General features: G+C 41.7%; 1 protein-coding gene across 36 annotated transcripts in view; it reads left to right on the plus strand.

Moving 5' to 3' along the window:
- The window catches only part of NRXN1 (neurexin 1), a gene marked incomplete at both ends in the record, with an annotated part of 1,149,966 nt that overhangs the window by 696,049 nt on the left and 437,982 nt on the right, over nt 1-15,935 (plus strand). For 4 of the 36 annotated variants that reach the window (XM_081253737.1, XM_081253738.1, XM_081253739.1 and 1 more), the window contains one exon: nt 15,608-15,866. The exons of the other annotated variants lie outside the window; for them this stretch is intronic. In XM_081253737.1, coding sequence (XP_081109863.1) covers nt 15,608-15,866 — 259 coding nt within the window. Of the gene's footprint in view, nt 1-15,607; nt 15,867-15,935 lie in introns of those variants that run through there. 36 annotated transcript variants of the gene reach the window in all.

Here is a 15,935-nt window from a genome sequence, read left to right on the forward strand (position 1 = left end):
AATTGAAACTCTTTAGTCAGGTAATTGCATGTGTACATCAAAGTTAATAGTGGCCTTCCAGAATGATAGAATATTAAATGCAAGGGATTGTTTGGATCAATATTTGTTTCTTAAAAACTTTATAGGGCCTCCCTGGTGGCGCAGTGGTTGAGAGTCCGCCTGCCGATGCAGGGGATACGGGTTCGTGCCCCGGTCTGGGAGGATCCCATATGCCGCGGAGCGGCTGGGCCCGTGAGCCATGGCCGCTGGGCCTGCGCGTCCGGAGCCTGTGCTCCGCAATGGGAGAGGCCACAACAGTGAGAGGCCCGCATACCGCAAAAAGAAAAAAAAAAAAAAAAAAACTTTATAAACAGCATCTGCCAAATAGGTGGTAAGCACCTGGTCGATAAGCGTGTCTGAATTGTGCACAGTGCTTCTTTGGAACCCTTTGAGTATGAAGCTATATTAACTGACGTAAGAATACTTATTCAGCTCCAATTCAATCCCATTGACAGGGCAGTTTCTGTAAGTCACAAGGGACATATCATCCTTTCATGGACTTCAGGAGAGGATTGGGATCAGCCCAGTTCAAGATAAGGAGGCAATAACCTCAAAGACTCCTTTCCTCAACTAGAACCAAGTCCCCAAATGTTTCTTTCCTGATGAGCTCAGGGCCTGGTACACATCCTGCTGTAGAGTAGGTACTCAATGAATATTTGTTAGATAAATAAATTATTTGATACTTTAATGAATAAATGGACAAATAAATGTATATCAGCTGTACCTACTCACACTTAGGTATATACCCCGGGAAGATGAGTTTATTATAATAAGCCCACTTCAGAGACCCACCTGATTGAGAGTGTGTCTTTGGCAGGTTCTAATTCCTTATCGCTAGAAAATGGAATGTTCTCTTCCTTTTCACTGGCATGCTTAGGGAGGACAAAGAGAGAACACTCCCTTCAGTGCCATAACATTCTTTACTCAAAGGCATTTTCTTCTTGTTTAAGGGCCTTGGATAGCTTTATTTCCCAATTATTATCTTTAATAGGTGCCTGTATTAAAGCAACTGCCTTAACTTTCTAAAATGCATGTGGTTCTGGAGGAACCCAAAGCATATCCTGACTCATTAAAATCACAGTTCTGGACAATATGTTACTGACTTTCCTTAAGGATAAATGTCTCCCCCAGAGCCCAAGATTGCTAACTTGCCCACCTAAGTAATCATCCTTCCCAGAAATTAGTTATATATTAGGTATGTATTTAGCTTCCCCAAACTGATAACCTGACTTACATTGGATTAAACAGAAGATCGTTTACGTTTCAAATTTAATAAGAAGCTCAGAGGTAGGTGATGCAAGGCTAGTGTAACTCCAGTAGGAAGATGTCAAGTATTTAGACTCCTTGTATCCTCTTGCTTCTCCATCCTTAGAGTATGATTTTGACCTCATGGTTTCAGAGTGGGCATCTTCCATACACAGTGATTCTGTATTTTGGACAAGAGGAATAAGGTTTTGTGGCAGAAAGCCTGAAGGGCTTTGTAGAAAACCTTTTCCAAGGACTTCCATTTACATTTCCTCAAAATTAACTGGGTCACAAGGGTACTCTGACTGTAGGGGAGTTTGGGAAGGCAAGTATTTTTAGTGGGGCATATTGCCCTTCTATGTACTTCATCCCTCCCTACCCCAAAAAACAATTTGTTCAATGTGCCAGGAAGAAGGGAAAGTAGATATTGAGTACAAATTAGAAGTATCTGCTACAACTGCCTTTCTAGGTTGATAGCTTGATCCATTATCTAAGGACTGGGCCGCCCCTAAAAAACTACAGTGACTAAAGTCACTGATTTTTAACATGAATATTGGTATTCCTATATAGTTACTACCTAGTAAGTCATGGAAACTATTGGATTCTTTAGAACCAGATCTGTGTCTCATTACAAATCATATAATTTTTATGCTATTTTTTTAAAATCTGGGAAATTGTAACCTGTTTTCCATTCTTGACCTGTTAGTAATCCAAGTCTTAATTTTTTATCTTTAATGCAGTCCTGGAAACCCAGTGGATTCAAACTTCATTTGCCCAACTAACCTGTTTTTAATTGTTCTATTACTAGATTGAGGAATTTAAACTGGATGAAAATAATCTCATTCATTGCTCTAAATTACACTTATCTCAGCCATATTGAACAATTTCACACTTCTTCCAAAACTGTTTGATTGTAACAGTCAAATTTTATTCTACTGGGTTATAGATCTGTACTCTTCTAATTTGGTTTCTGTGTATAGTTCCTTATTCCCTTTAATTTTCACAATACAATAGATTATTCCACCAAAATTAGAAAATACTACTCCTGTTATATATAAAACAAGAAATATGTATATTTGCTCTTAATGTCTCTGTAGGCTATTGAGTTCAAAAATGCCTTAGCATCACTATTTTGACAAAGTGGGAAAAAAAAGGGCAATTAAAATAAAAGCTAGAGCTAACCACTAACCAACCACCATACCTCAGGTGCCTGTTAACAGTATGAAGTATAGGATTCTAGGCAAACCGGATAACTGAGGAATAAGTTGAAATAAATTATAAGGTTTTGTCACAATGCTTCTATTTAGCTAGGGGGCTTTTTGTTCTTAATTATCTGACATAACAGTCTTCTGCATAGAAAATGTGCAACTTCCTTAAACGTGACTCGTATCAGCAATAACCCTTTAAAAAAAATGGGCTGTGAAAACAGGCTCATGATTTTCCTTCCCCCCATTTTATACATATAACTATTTTTGCCTTTATTATTTAAGAGTATGCTTTACTCCTCCTTGTAAATACATTTTAAATTGATTAAGATTTTCACATGATTTTCCAGAGCACAGTTTTATGCTACAGATTTTCTCAAATCTGAATGTAATACTGCCTGATGGCAGTGGTTAATATTGTTGTGAACCTAAAAAGGAAAGCAAACTTTTCAGCAAAGCTGAAATTTACATAGTTTTCAATTTTCTAATACTAGCAAATGTGAGCTGCTTCAAAATAAAAATCACCTATATTTTTCCTAAAGAAGGAAAAGAAAAAAGCCTCACATTTCAGTTCGAAGTCATCCTTGTTAAGCTAATTATCTTTAGCTTGTGTAGCCGTTTAGTTTATTTATTTATTTATTTATTTTTTTAATGCTGTGTGAAGGTTGCTCAAGGCTGTAAACATAAATGAGGGCTTTTCTATATCTCTTCTATTGATTGGTTGAGAGGGTTTGTGTTTGGGGGTTCTCTTGCAGTTCCTCTAGAGGCTGTATTTATGTAAATTGAAAAAAATCACTATTACTTGAAAAAATAACCAAAACTGTGATTTAACAGTACAAAAGAGGGTACTGTCTAATCCCTCAAGTAGGAAATTGCTTTTCTTCATGATCCATTGCTTTCATACTGTTTCTGGCTCCTACTGCTGAAGGAGAAAAGACCCACCTTTACTCTCCTTTTACTATGTCTGTTTTCTGGCCTCTGAAGTAAGTAATATGCTTATGTGGCAGTAAGTAATCATTGAAATGAGTAAATTTCAATAATAATAGTAAAATGCATGACTGATATCTTCAGGTCTCAGTTGGACAACCGTGATTATACCAAAGCAGGAGATAATTTATATGGGAACGTGAAATGAGAAATTAAGAATGTGGCATAGTGTCGCAATGAGGATGTGAGTTCTTTGTGGCTCGTCTACATGCTACCGTAAATGTTAGATGGAACGAGATATCACATGATCCCAAACTGATGATTTTCTGAAGTAGGTAGGTGTTTCTGCATGAAGCTTTGAATTTTTTCTTTGACAAATGACAAATCAAAATGTTGCCAATAAGAAAGGATTACTGATTGTGTTTGTAGCTGCTCTTCCATTGGCCAGTAAAGTATCCAGTTCTCATCAGAATTTAAGTTGTTGTTTGCTATGCTAGGAGGTAGCATTATTTTAAAGCAAACCACTGTGAATTGGACTAACACACTTCCATTCTCAATATTTGGCTAAATTTCATTAATGAGTGACATTTTACGTAGCACAGAAAATTGCACACTATTATATTTCTCCATTCTTAAAAATGAGAACAGCAAATCTGGTTTTAATTATTTAAGGATAATGGTAGATGAGACATTTCTTCTGTCCATTTGGATATAAAACATTCCCTTAAGTCTAGAAATGTTTCTTGTATCTCTTTGATTAGGTGCTTAAAGCAATCTGAGGGTAAACTATTTCATTTGAAAATAATATAAAGGCAATTATCAGGTATGCATTTAAAAATCATCAGATATACTTTGTTTTAATACCTATCACGTGTTAAATATTGAAGACCACACCATTTTCATTATGCCTAATAAAAACTTCATTAGGAAGACATTAGTAGATTAATTCCACTTGCTGGGTGGTTTATTTTATTTAGAATGCAATAAGGTAAGTTCATTAGTTTGCAGACAAAATGTTTTCTCCTGTACCTCAACGCAACTAGGAACAATTCCACAGAGGTCTACAGATCTACTAACACCTGTCAAGATAAACATACAGGTCTCTGGGGGAATCATCACAGCAACAGAACAGAAAACCTGAGGAAAGTAATTCTTTCATGAGAGAAAAAGACAGTTGAAAAAAAACTGATTGATAATTTTTGGAAATGCCTCTCAGAGGTCACATCTTTTTATACAAGTATCAAAAAATATATTCTGTCTTTTAAATAAATGTTTTGGAGCATATACTACACATTTTGAAATAAAGATAAATATTCTAAGAGATTTGAACTATATGGAATGATCATTCAATTTGAATTGAGCCACTGGAAGTTTTTCCAAAACCTATAGCTAAGTCTCTCATCCATCCCAGAACAGGTATATTAGATTATAAGTTCTGCTATAGTGATGTTATTTGAATGGTTATAGTTAAAATGGTGCCAGTATTTCCATTATAAAACCCTATTTTCAAGGATTTATAAGTTGGCTATAAATGTTTGCTCTGCAATTCAACTTGGCAGCAAGCATCTTTGCTTGGTGGTGTTTTATTTTACTTTTACATAGTATGGGAAAGAAAGACATCTGTTTATAACATGAGTAGGAAAATATGACAATGAATTCCCTTATTCTTCATAACCAATTTGTTTAGCATTCGAATCAAAGTTCAGCTTAAATTTGTTATATATTTTAGGCAATGAAAGAAGTAACCAAAAGCCTGCAATGATAAATTGAAGAGGGGGGGGTGGATTTCTTTTGTTTGTTGGTTTGGGTTATTTTAAACTACTAAACATGGATATAGATTTAACCATTTATCTTGACACTTCATTCATACAGCACAAAAATAATATAAATATACTATTACATACCCCGGGCTTTTTTTTTTTTTTAAGGTATTTGTGATAGTCTATACTTGAGAAACTGGAGGAGTTCAGAAAATTTTCCAACAATTTGGTAGAGGAATGAATGAGATAGTAGGAGACCTAGGTAGGAGAAAAGATTATTTTTACAGAGGGAATCACATGGGCAGTGGCAAAAGAAGTGAAAAAATGCAGTGTATTTAGGGAAGAGAAGTTCATGTTGCTGGAGCCTAGGATGTTTGTGGGGTAAGTGGCAGAAGTTGAGGTAAAGATAAGACAGGAGAGGCAGGATGGAGACAGATTTTGAATGGCTTAATATGCCATGGTAAAGAAATGGTTAATATGCCTTTTACTTACCTGGAAAAGGGATCTTTGTAGTGGGATGGTCACACTAACTTTACTACAGTACTAACTTCAAAATATCACTATGACAAAATATGTAATCTAATATATTTGTCCTGAATTGGATGGGGATTAAATTATAGATCCCAGATAAACCTATTTAGAGATTCAGTTCAAACTGCATGGTTAAATTCCTTTCAGTGAATTCAAATGGCAACATATGCTCCAGAACATATATCCATAAAGATAGATTGAATTGGTTTATATGCTGTAAGTGCTCCGGCATTCAGGAAATTGAACTTATGGTATGAGCGTGACGTCTGGTTCTGGATTTGAATATCTGTATTTACTAGGGAATTTGCAAATTATATCTCAGTTTTTATATCACTCTAACTTGCCTTATAGTTGTCCTTCCAACTCTAGTTCCATTCTCAATGATCCCATTTTGCTTTCTTCTTCAGTGGCGTATATATATGATAGACTATGCTGGTGAATGCAGGTGACAAATCCCAGGTTGTCAGTTTTTGTCACTGATCTTTCCTGTGGCTGATGCTGGTCAGACTGAAGACCTGATATGCCAGGACCTGAAAGGGACTTTTTTTTTTTTCTTTTTTTTAAATGGTGCCTGGCTATTTGGATGGCCAGTATTAGGTTTTATATGGAAACAAGCGTCCTCACTTGCATAAGGCCACGTGGCTGATAAGTTAGTAAAGTCAGATTTGAGCCCTAATGCAGTGCCTTCAGTCCTGTGGGAACTCAGTCCTGCCTCTAGCCACTGGCCAGGCTAACTGAAGAAGAGCACAAATTCAAAAGATGAGAAGGAAAAGAAAATAGCTTTTTCTAAGTAGAATAAAAGGAATTTATAGTTTCATGTTGTGAAATGAGAACATACAGGTTTATATGCTGGACATCTTGAAGTCTTTAAAGAATGCTTTAAAGAAGAGATGTGGGAACAGCACTGCTGTCTATGTTTAGAATATACAGCCAAAGAGGCGAGGTTATTGGTAAGGAGTTTAATTAGAAAGCCCTCCCTGTGTTGGTTAATAAAACCCGCGTTAGGGCTTCCCTGGTGGCGCAATGGTTGAGAGTCTGCCTGCCGACGCAGGGGACGCGGGTTCGTGCCCCGGTCCGGGAGGATCCCACATGCCCTGGAGCGGCTGGGCCTGTGAGCCATGACCACTGAGCCTGCGCCTCCGGAGCCTGTGCTCCGCACCAGGAGAGGCCACAGCAGTGAGAGGCCCGTGTACCACAAAAAAAAAAAGAAAAAAAAAACCGTGTTAAAGACGTTGACATTCAGACAGAGCAGTGGTTCTGAAAATCTAGTTCCTCTGGGCCAGCAGTATGAGCATTACCTGGGAACTTGTTAAAAAAAGCAAATTATCAGGCCCCTCTACAAATCATGGGAATCAAAAGCAAAGCAGTCTATGATTTAAGAAGCTGTTCTAGTGATTCTCGGGCACACTAAAGTTTGAGGATTTAGAGTAACAGAGAATTGGGGAGGTGGCCGAACTTGACTGAGTGAGAAGGGTCTGAAATAGGGCTAAATTAAAAATCACATTACAGCTCGTTATCAGTATGTCTTTAGCAGCTATCTAAAATATGTACCTGTGAGTAAATGATAATAACATATTTAGTGCTTAATATATTTTACACAGTGTTATAATCATTTTACAGATGAGAAAATGGGGGCAAGGGTCCATGAAACACAGTGTCACATGAATAATAACTGTGGACTCAGATTCAAACTCACAGTCCGGCACTCGAGCTGCATGTTTTCCCTCTACACTATGAACTCATTCACCTCAAATGGCATGAACCTAGGGAAGAGTTTGTCAGCAACACAAGTATGTTTAAATAACTATACAAACAGTATAAGATGCTAGTGACCAAAAGATAGCATATGATTGGGTGGTACCAAAGCAATGCCCACAACACTTCAAGATGCAGTTAATAATGAAATTTCTATGACCCAGCCTTGGTGCTTAGGCAACAAATTTTATGTAGGATGTCATAAATGAACTTTTTATTAAAAGGGGAAAGAGAAGAGATAGCATAAAACAGGGGTTCCCTGTTAGGAACCGGGCCGCATACCAGGAGGTGAGTGGCAGGCCAGCGAGTGAAGCTTCACCTGTATTTTTCTTTCTTTTTTTTTTTTTTTTTTTGCGGTACGTGGGCCTCTCACTGTTGTGGCCTCTCCCGTTGCGGAGCACAGGCTCCAAACGCGCAGGCTCAGCGGCCATGGCTCACGGGCCCAGCCGCTCCGCGGCATGTGGGATCTTCCCGGACCGGGGCACAAACCCATGTCCCCTGCATCGGCAGGCAGACTCTCAACCACTGCGCCACCAGGGAAGCCCTTCACCTGTATTTACAGCCGCCCCCATCACTCACATTACCGCCTGAGCCCCGCCTCCTGTCAGATCAGCGGTGGCATTAGATTCTCATAGGAGTGCGAACCCTACTGTGAACTGTGCATGTGAGGGGTCTAGGTTGTGCGCTCCTTATGAGAATCTAATGCCTGATGATCTGAAGTAGAGCTGAGGCAATGATGCTAGCGCTGGGGAGCGGCTGCAAATACAGATAATCATTAGCAGAGAGCTTTGACTGCACAGAGACCGTAATAAATCAATTGCTTGCAGACTCATATATCAAAACCCTATCAGTGAGTGGCAACTGACAATTGAGCTGCATCTTACAGAATAGACTGGACATATGCAACACACTTTGGGTGTCACTGTCTCCTGTCACCCCCCGATGGGACTATCGAGTTGCAGGAAAACAACCTCAGGGCTCCCACTGATTCTGCATTATGGTGAGTTGTATAATTATTTCATTATATGTTACAACGTAATAATAATAGAAATAAAGTGCACAATAAATGTAATGCACTTGAATCATCCCCAAACCATCCCCCCACCCCACCGTCCATGGAGAAGTTGTCTTCCACAAAACCTGCCCCTGGTGCCAAAAAGGTTGGGGACCACTGGCATAAAATACTTCAGTCCTAAATACAACTAACTGTGACTGAATAAATCTATTCATATTTCAGAAATCAAACTGCAAGCTTTAATTTCTTTTGAGTGAATTGGGCATCATGTTGGCTCATGTTGGGTTCCCGCTACTCTCCCTCAGTGTGGAGGTTCTAGGTAATAGGTGCATTGACTGAATTTCCCAATCTACATCTATGACTGGACTATGGGTGGTGGGAGATAAAAGTTCACTTCCAGTTAAGTAAACACTTCACAAATAAATCTGACTTTTTGGTAACATTATTACTTCTGTGGGCCTCAAGTTTATCACCTGAAGAGATTGTACTACAAAATCTCCAGGGATGCTTTTAGCCCTGGCATCTTTTCTTTCTTTTCCTCCCTCCTTTCCTCCCCACCTCCTCCATTTCCTCCTCCCCACTGCTTTCCTCCCTCCTTCTTTCCTTCTTTCTTTCCTTCTTTCTTTCTTTTTCTTTCTTTCTTTCCTTCTTTCTTTCTTTCTTTCCTTCTTTCTTTCTTTCCTTCTTTCTTTCTTTCTTTCCTTCTTTCTTTCTTTCCTTCTTTCCTTCTTTCTTTCTTTCCTTCTTTCTTTCTTTCTTTCCTTCTTTCCTTCTCTCTTTCTTTCTTTCCTTCTTTCTTCCTTCCTTTCTTTCTCCTTCCTTTCTTCCTCCCCTCCCTTCCTCCCTCACTTCCTTCCTTCCTTCCTTTCTCTCAGTGTCCTTACTCTTCTGATCTATTCTGATCTTTTCTTACAATACCTTTAGGGACCTGCAATAACCCAGAAAGGTAACGGGATCAGAGGTTTGTCTTTGCAACTTCACAGACAGCATCCTCTCCTGAGCCTCTCTCTCTTTACTCTCTCTCAATCCCAACTCAGAAATGCAGGTAGATGGATATGTGGGGTCTCTTTGCCTTTTCTTTTGCTGACATCACTAGAAATGCAAAATGCACCCTGCTCGTTTTTAATTTTTCAAAGATTGGTGCTGCCTGTAGGTTTTAATATACTTCCTCTCTGCCATTTTATTGTCTACTTTTCTGTTTTAAAAGCTTAATACTGAGCTGTAACAATTTCCAATTAAGTTTTAAGAAAAACACAAAAAGGTTGAAAGCATCTGCCTGACAACCATTTTGTTTCTTGAGACAGAAGGGTGATTTTAGGAATATGAAAAAATAGTTCGAAATAACCTGTGCCTTTCCATTTCTGTGTACACTCCCCCTTCTACACACTCTTTTTCTCTTTCTCCTTCCATTTCCTTTCTTTTGTCCCCTCAGCTTTCAAGCCCATCTCCCATTTCTTGCATGGTTGTCTGACGTAGGCTACCTGCCTTCTCGTTCATTATTAATCATCAGCTATGAATGCATCTAGAATAACTCCCTATGTGCAGCTATTAGATTCTCTTGGTGGAGCTCGGTACCCACAGTGGTCAGAGGCAGGGGAGGGTCAACCACTCTTCCAAGCGTTTCCACAGGTCCTAGTGGATTTAGGATGCAGACCAACTTCTGCTACAGAAACAGACACTTATTAATAAGTAGGTACAAAATCTTACAGCATGTTCTGGAAGCTTGATGAAGTTCCAGCTCTTGGTTCTTTTAGGCACCCCAAAATGTCTTGCAAATAGGATTTCTTAAAGCAAATATGGCAATATTTCAGTGGCAGCATCCAGATCATCATCTGTCAGAATTAGGTGATTAAGGTTTGTTAGGGATCAATGATAGCAGCCACTTCATATGGTTTTGTGATGATTAAATGAGCTCATACATTTACACCTCTCCGAGTTGTGCCAGTTATGAATGTATTAGTTCTTATTATTGCTAATATTATGACACCATTCCTTATAGTAAAGGGTGAAAGGCCTTGTAGATTCATATACTCTATTCAAATAGAAGCAAAGCATGTTTACAAAAAGTTTGGCTAGTCCACATATCTTGAATGTTAATGATTTCACCAAAGAGAACCCACCCCTAACCTCCATTAACCAACTGACAAGCCATTTATGTCACTGATGATAATCTGTTTCCAACATACATTATAATTAATGAACAAAGCCACATCATGATTGGAGATGATGATAACTCAAGACTTCCAGAAGTCACCTCTGACTTCTGTAATTCTGGCTGAGATGTTGGAGCATACATTCCTGATGAAAGCAACCAACCTCCTGAGACACAGAACCTCACTAACACACATTTATATCACATTGTCCATGCTGCAGTATTTAAGAGTAAATTACAAGCAGCCAAGCACCATGTCTCCTCCAACCAATTTTTTACTCACCTGAGAACAATTTGTCAGTGCTGCCTCAGTTTCCTTTATTTTATTTTTAATAAATTTATTTATTTATTTATTTTTGGCTGCATTGGGTCTTCGTTGCTACGCCTGGCCCTTTCTCAAGTTGCAGCTAGTGGGGGCTACTCTTGTTGCGGTGCGGGGTCTCATTGCAATGGCTTCTCTTGTTGCGGAGCACGGGCTCTCGGTGCACGGGCTTCAGGAGTTGTGGCTCGCGGGCTCTAGAGCACAGGCTCAGTAGTTGTGGCACACGGGCTTAGTTGCTCCGCGACATGTGGGATCTTCCGGGACTAGGGATTGAACCCGTGTCCCCTGCATTGGCAGGCGGATTCTTAACCACTGTGCCACCAGGGAAGTCCCCTCAGTTTTCCTTTAGATAGTACACTTCCAGCCAAAGAACTGACCAGTTGAAGAGACATGAAGAGTAAGCGCAAGCTTTATTTGTTTCATCCAGATTAGGCATGAGTCTGCTCACAGGACTTTTCTCCACTCTCTAGACAGAGAATCTGCTCCTTGTTCCACCATAACAGCCATTTATAACAAATATTGCAGCATCAGTATCACAGAATCCACCCAAGAACCTCCTAGGTACTACAAAGGTGCCTTAGACATCTGCCTGAAAACACGACAGCTACAATTTCTTCTTTCAAGGCAGCCGTATATATTTCCTCTTTAGCCCTTGAGACTCCAGTAAGACTGAGATTTCTGGCCTATGCCTTGCCTAACCCTACCTTTATCTCCCAAGGCCTAAGATAATATAAGACAGTCAGAGGAGTCTTTTCCTCATTTTCTTCCAAGAGAATGCTCTTGGAAAGGTTCATCAGAATCTTCTACATTTACTCTATTCCTATGGCTTTAATTTATACAAATCATTCCCCAAATTCTCCCAGCCCCATCCTTCCCTCTACATGCAAGAAAGTAACAAGTACAGTCAATCGCTGTTATTTATGGGTATGACCTCACCTCCTCACTAAAATTTGTAACCCCCAAATCAATACCCGTGGTACTGAGGTGGTTATTAACAGACATGCACAGAGTGTCAAAAAGAGTCCTCAACACCCACGTTCCCAGTTGAGGTCAAACAAGGCAATGCTCTGCCTTCTTGTTTCAGCTCGTACTGTAAACAAACATCCTTTGTGTGGTCTATTTAGTACCATATTTTTCACATTTTTGTTCTTTTCGTTGGTGATTTTGCTGTTTAAAATGGTCCCTAAACATAATGCTGAAGTGCCGTTTAATGTTTCTGAGCAAAGAAAGCCATGGTATGTCTTACAGAGAAAATAAGTATGTTAGTTGAGCTTCATTCAGGCTTAACTTATAGTGATGCTGGCTATGAGTTCAATGTTAACGAATCAACAATATATATTCAATAAGATGCCTTTGAACAGAAAACACATAAAATAAGGTTATATATCAATCTGTTGATGAAAATGTTGTGACCAGAGGCTTGTAGGAACCTAAGCCGTAGGAGCAATGGATTGGTATTCCTAGTTCAGTGTTCACAGTGATTTAAGAGACTACCTTATGTTTCACAAATGCTGGGCACTAGAGGGAGTACAGATGAAGATTTGTCTCCTCTCCCCTTCAGGAATCTACCATCTAGTTAGGGAGGGAAGGACAGATCATCACCATAGATGAGAGTATCAGAGAGCAACGCAGTGCTCTACCTTTCTATAGCAGGAAGGGAACCAAATTAATGAAATAGACCAATCAGCTGGAATATGTTAGACCTATATGGAAGGAGAGACAAACTGCCTGCACTGTGGGGAGCATTTGATATATTTTATTTTATTTTTATTTTTATTTTTTTTGAGGTACGCGGGCCTCTCACTGTTGTGGCCTCTCCCGTTGGGGAGCACAGGCTCTGGACGCGCAGGCTCAGCGGCCATGGCTCACGGGCCCAGCCACTCCGCGGCATGTGGGATCTTCCCGTACCGGGGCACGAACCCGCGTCCCCTCCATCGGCAGGTGGACTCTCAACCACTGCGCCACCAGGGAAGCCCCGTTTGATATATTTTAAAGCACTCTCATTAAATATTACATTATATCTTTCCTGCCCTGTGGGATTGTTAGCAAAGACAGGGACATGACTATTTTATAAAGGAAGCCATGGAGCCTTGGGGAGAGGCTAAAGAACAAATGCGACATAACCAGTAAACGGCAGCGCCAAGAAGGCAGCCCAGCTTTCTCGACTCCTAATCCTGTGCTCCTCTTTTATCCCTTTGAAGCTTACTGGATATTTTTTAAATGAATATTCACAACGCTTGACTAATGAATTAAAATCCACATGCTAAAAAATAAGAAAATGAGGAGGAAATGGCCTGGGGATAAGGACAGGAATAGACCACAGTGGAAAGTGCAGGATTGCGTTCTGTTGGTCTTTGAGCAGTTGTGGGAGGGAGACAAGGTGTAGTTAAGTAGATAAAAGCACCTTCTCTAGCATGCCTAAGCTGTCTCAGTTAGGGAACTACTGAAGTATTAAATTTTTAGTAGAATAACATAAACTTTTGCCAAGGATGTGAGGTGTTGGATTGCTACAACTTTGGTTTGGTGGCCCTTGGACACTGGTAACATAGTGACCATCAGAGTCCCAGGGTTGACTCTTTGAATGAACTAGGAAGCAATATGTAAATCTAAATGACCACTTTGGTGAGTGGCTGATTTGTATCAAATCCTTCTAGAACTACTTTTTCAGGACATGGCTTTGTATTTGTTGATATAAAGGATATATAGACAGGAGCCTGTGAGAAGTAGTACCTAGTCAGAGTTGTTTTCCTTTGTCTTTAAGTAGGAATAAAAACAAAAAATGTCCAGCCACTAGTCATGTCATAGTTTTTATCATCTTTTAGAAACCAGGGAACTGTTTCAATCACAGTTCCAAATCCCGTGTGCTAGCCTCCAGTGACTGTGGTCCTCCTCGCTAAGTCCACTTGCCGTGCTAGACTTTTACTCTTAGTTGTGTGTTGGCTTTGCTGGTCTTTTTCCAGGACACATGGCTTTCAGTTAAATATTCTTCATTTCACCAGTAGAATATAATGTCCCCTCTTCTTTGGGGGCACTAGATTTAAATTTCCTGATGTTATTTTCCTTATGAAACATGGTAAGAGAAAGGCAGAACTCCACCCTTATAAGAGATCATCATAGCTGGGCTTCTATAGAGATCTTGGGGGTTCTTAAAGATTCCTAAAATGTTTGACCAAAACACAAGCAATCTCATTCATCCTGTTTCTCTCTTCTGCTGTCCTCTTTCTCACCTGTCTCCTTTTTTTCCTTTTTACTCTCTTTCTGTCTCTTCCTCAGCTGCCAAATTCACACATTCTTTTTCTTCCTTGTGTATTTTGATTCCCTGCACTTCTGCTGCCTTATGTGAGATATGATATTGTAGTGGGAACGAGGGCTCTTTGTTATGAGTAATCTGTGTAATTAACAGATCATCAAAACTGATGCTTGAGTAGATGGTGTCAAGCCATATTTAGCAGATTGGGTTTGAACACCTGGCAGAACAAGTTTGGTCCAATAAAAAGAGCGGAATTCTTTCCCTTTTAAGAGCTCTCAAGACACTGGTTACATCTAAACCATAGGGGTAGGGGAAGGGTGCCGTTTGCCGTTGTAATTCAGACGGAGGGATCACCTGGCAGGGGAGGGAGCGTTGCTTTTTTAGGTGTTCCCCGCATCGCCGTACACGTGTCCCTTTGATGTGTGGAGAATGCTTGAGAGAGGCAAAGCAGGGCGATTTCTGTGGGAAGCTAGACCAGCCTCCCTCGTTACATAGGCTCGTCCTCTGCATTGCATCCGAGCTTCAGTGATTTGCTGTTTGGAGACTGCAGATTTGCATAGAGCCCCTCGCTTCGCCAGCGTGTGTGGTTCTTCTTTTCTTTTCTTTTTTTCTTTTTCCTTTTCTCCCCCCCCCCTCCTTTGTGTGCTTCTGCTTTTTCCCCAGCTCTCTTTCCCCCGTTCGATCCCCGCTTCCTTCATAAGGGTGCACTCTTGCCTCTGAACCCCTCGCCGGGCGTAAGTGTCAGGAGGCGGCAGACGCGGAGATTGCCTCGGGAGCAGGCGATGCGCGCCGCTGCTCCGCGCGCTGCCCGGGGGAGGCTGTCGCGAGCGGGCGAGCCGGCCCGGGCTGAATGGAGGGACGGGGCGCCTCGAGTCCATGGGGTCTGCTTCTCCGTTGAAAGGAGGTTGGACCAGCGAGGTGGCCTCCCCAGTCCCCCCACACAATGCTAAATGGATTTACCTAGTGGATTCGCGGTGGATGGCTGTCATGTAGAAGTGAGGACCCTCCGGGAGGAGCTTTAAACCATTTCCCCGCTCCCCACCCCCACGGCACGCACTCTCGCCCGAAACTCTTTGGGAGTATCTCTCGAGAACCTGGAGCCCCGGAAAGCTGGGAGCAGCCGCCCGCTCCGTGCTTGCTCTTCCCCGGAGCTGCCTTTTCGGACAAGCCCCCATCAGCTGCATTCACCTCGGCTATGTTTCGGATTCTTTGGGGTGCGAGGCACGGCGGACTCCAGGACCCCGAGAAGACTGTCCGAAGGAGGGAGAGGATGGGTGCCCTGACGCGGTGAGGCGGCCAGCCCCGCAGCCCACCCTGAGCCGCCCGCTGCTCCCCGGCGCCCTCTCCCCTCACCGCGCCCCAAACTTTGCCTCCCGCGGCGGCTGCCCCTCGGCGGGCGCCCAGCCATGTACCAGAGGATGCTCCGGTGCGGTGCCGAGCTGGGCTCGCCCGGGGGCGGCGGCGGCGGCAGTGGCGGCGGCGGCGCAGGGGGGCGCCTTGCCCTGTTCTGGATAGTCCCGCTCACCCTCAGCGGCCTCCTAGGAGTGGCATGGGGGGCGTCCAGTTTGGGAGCGCACCACATCCACCATTTCCATGGCAGCAGCAAGCATCATTCAGTGCCTATTGCAATCTACAGGTCACCGGCATCCTTGCGAGGTGGACACGGTGGGTCTGCGATGCCAAGTTCTCGCGGGTTTTACTCCCTCGCGCCCCCCTTTCGACCCTGCGCTCGCT

The sequence above is a fragment of the Mesoplodon bidens genome (genome assembly GCF_964165515.1).
Source record: "Mesoplodon bidens genome assembly, chromosome: 14".
NCBI classification, from domain to species: Eukaryota; Metazoa; Chordata; class Mammalia; order Artiodactyla; family Ziphiidae; genus Mesoplodon; species Mesoplodon bidens.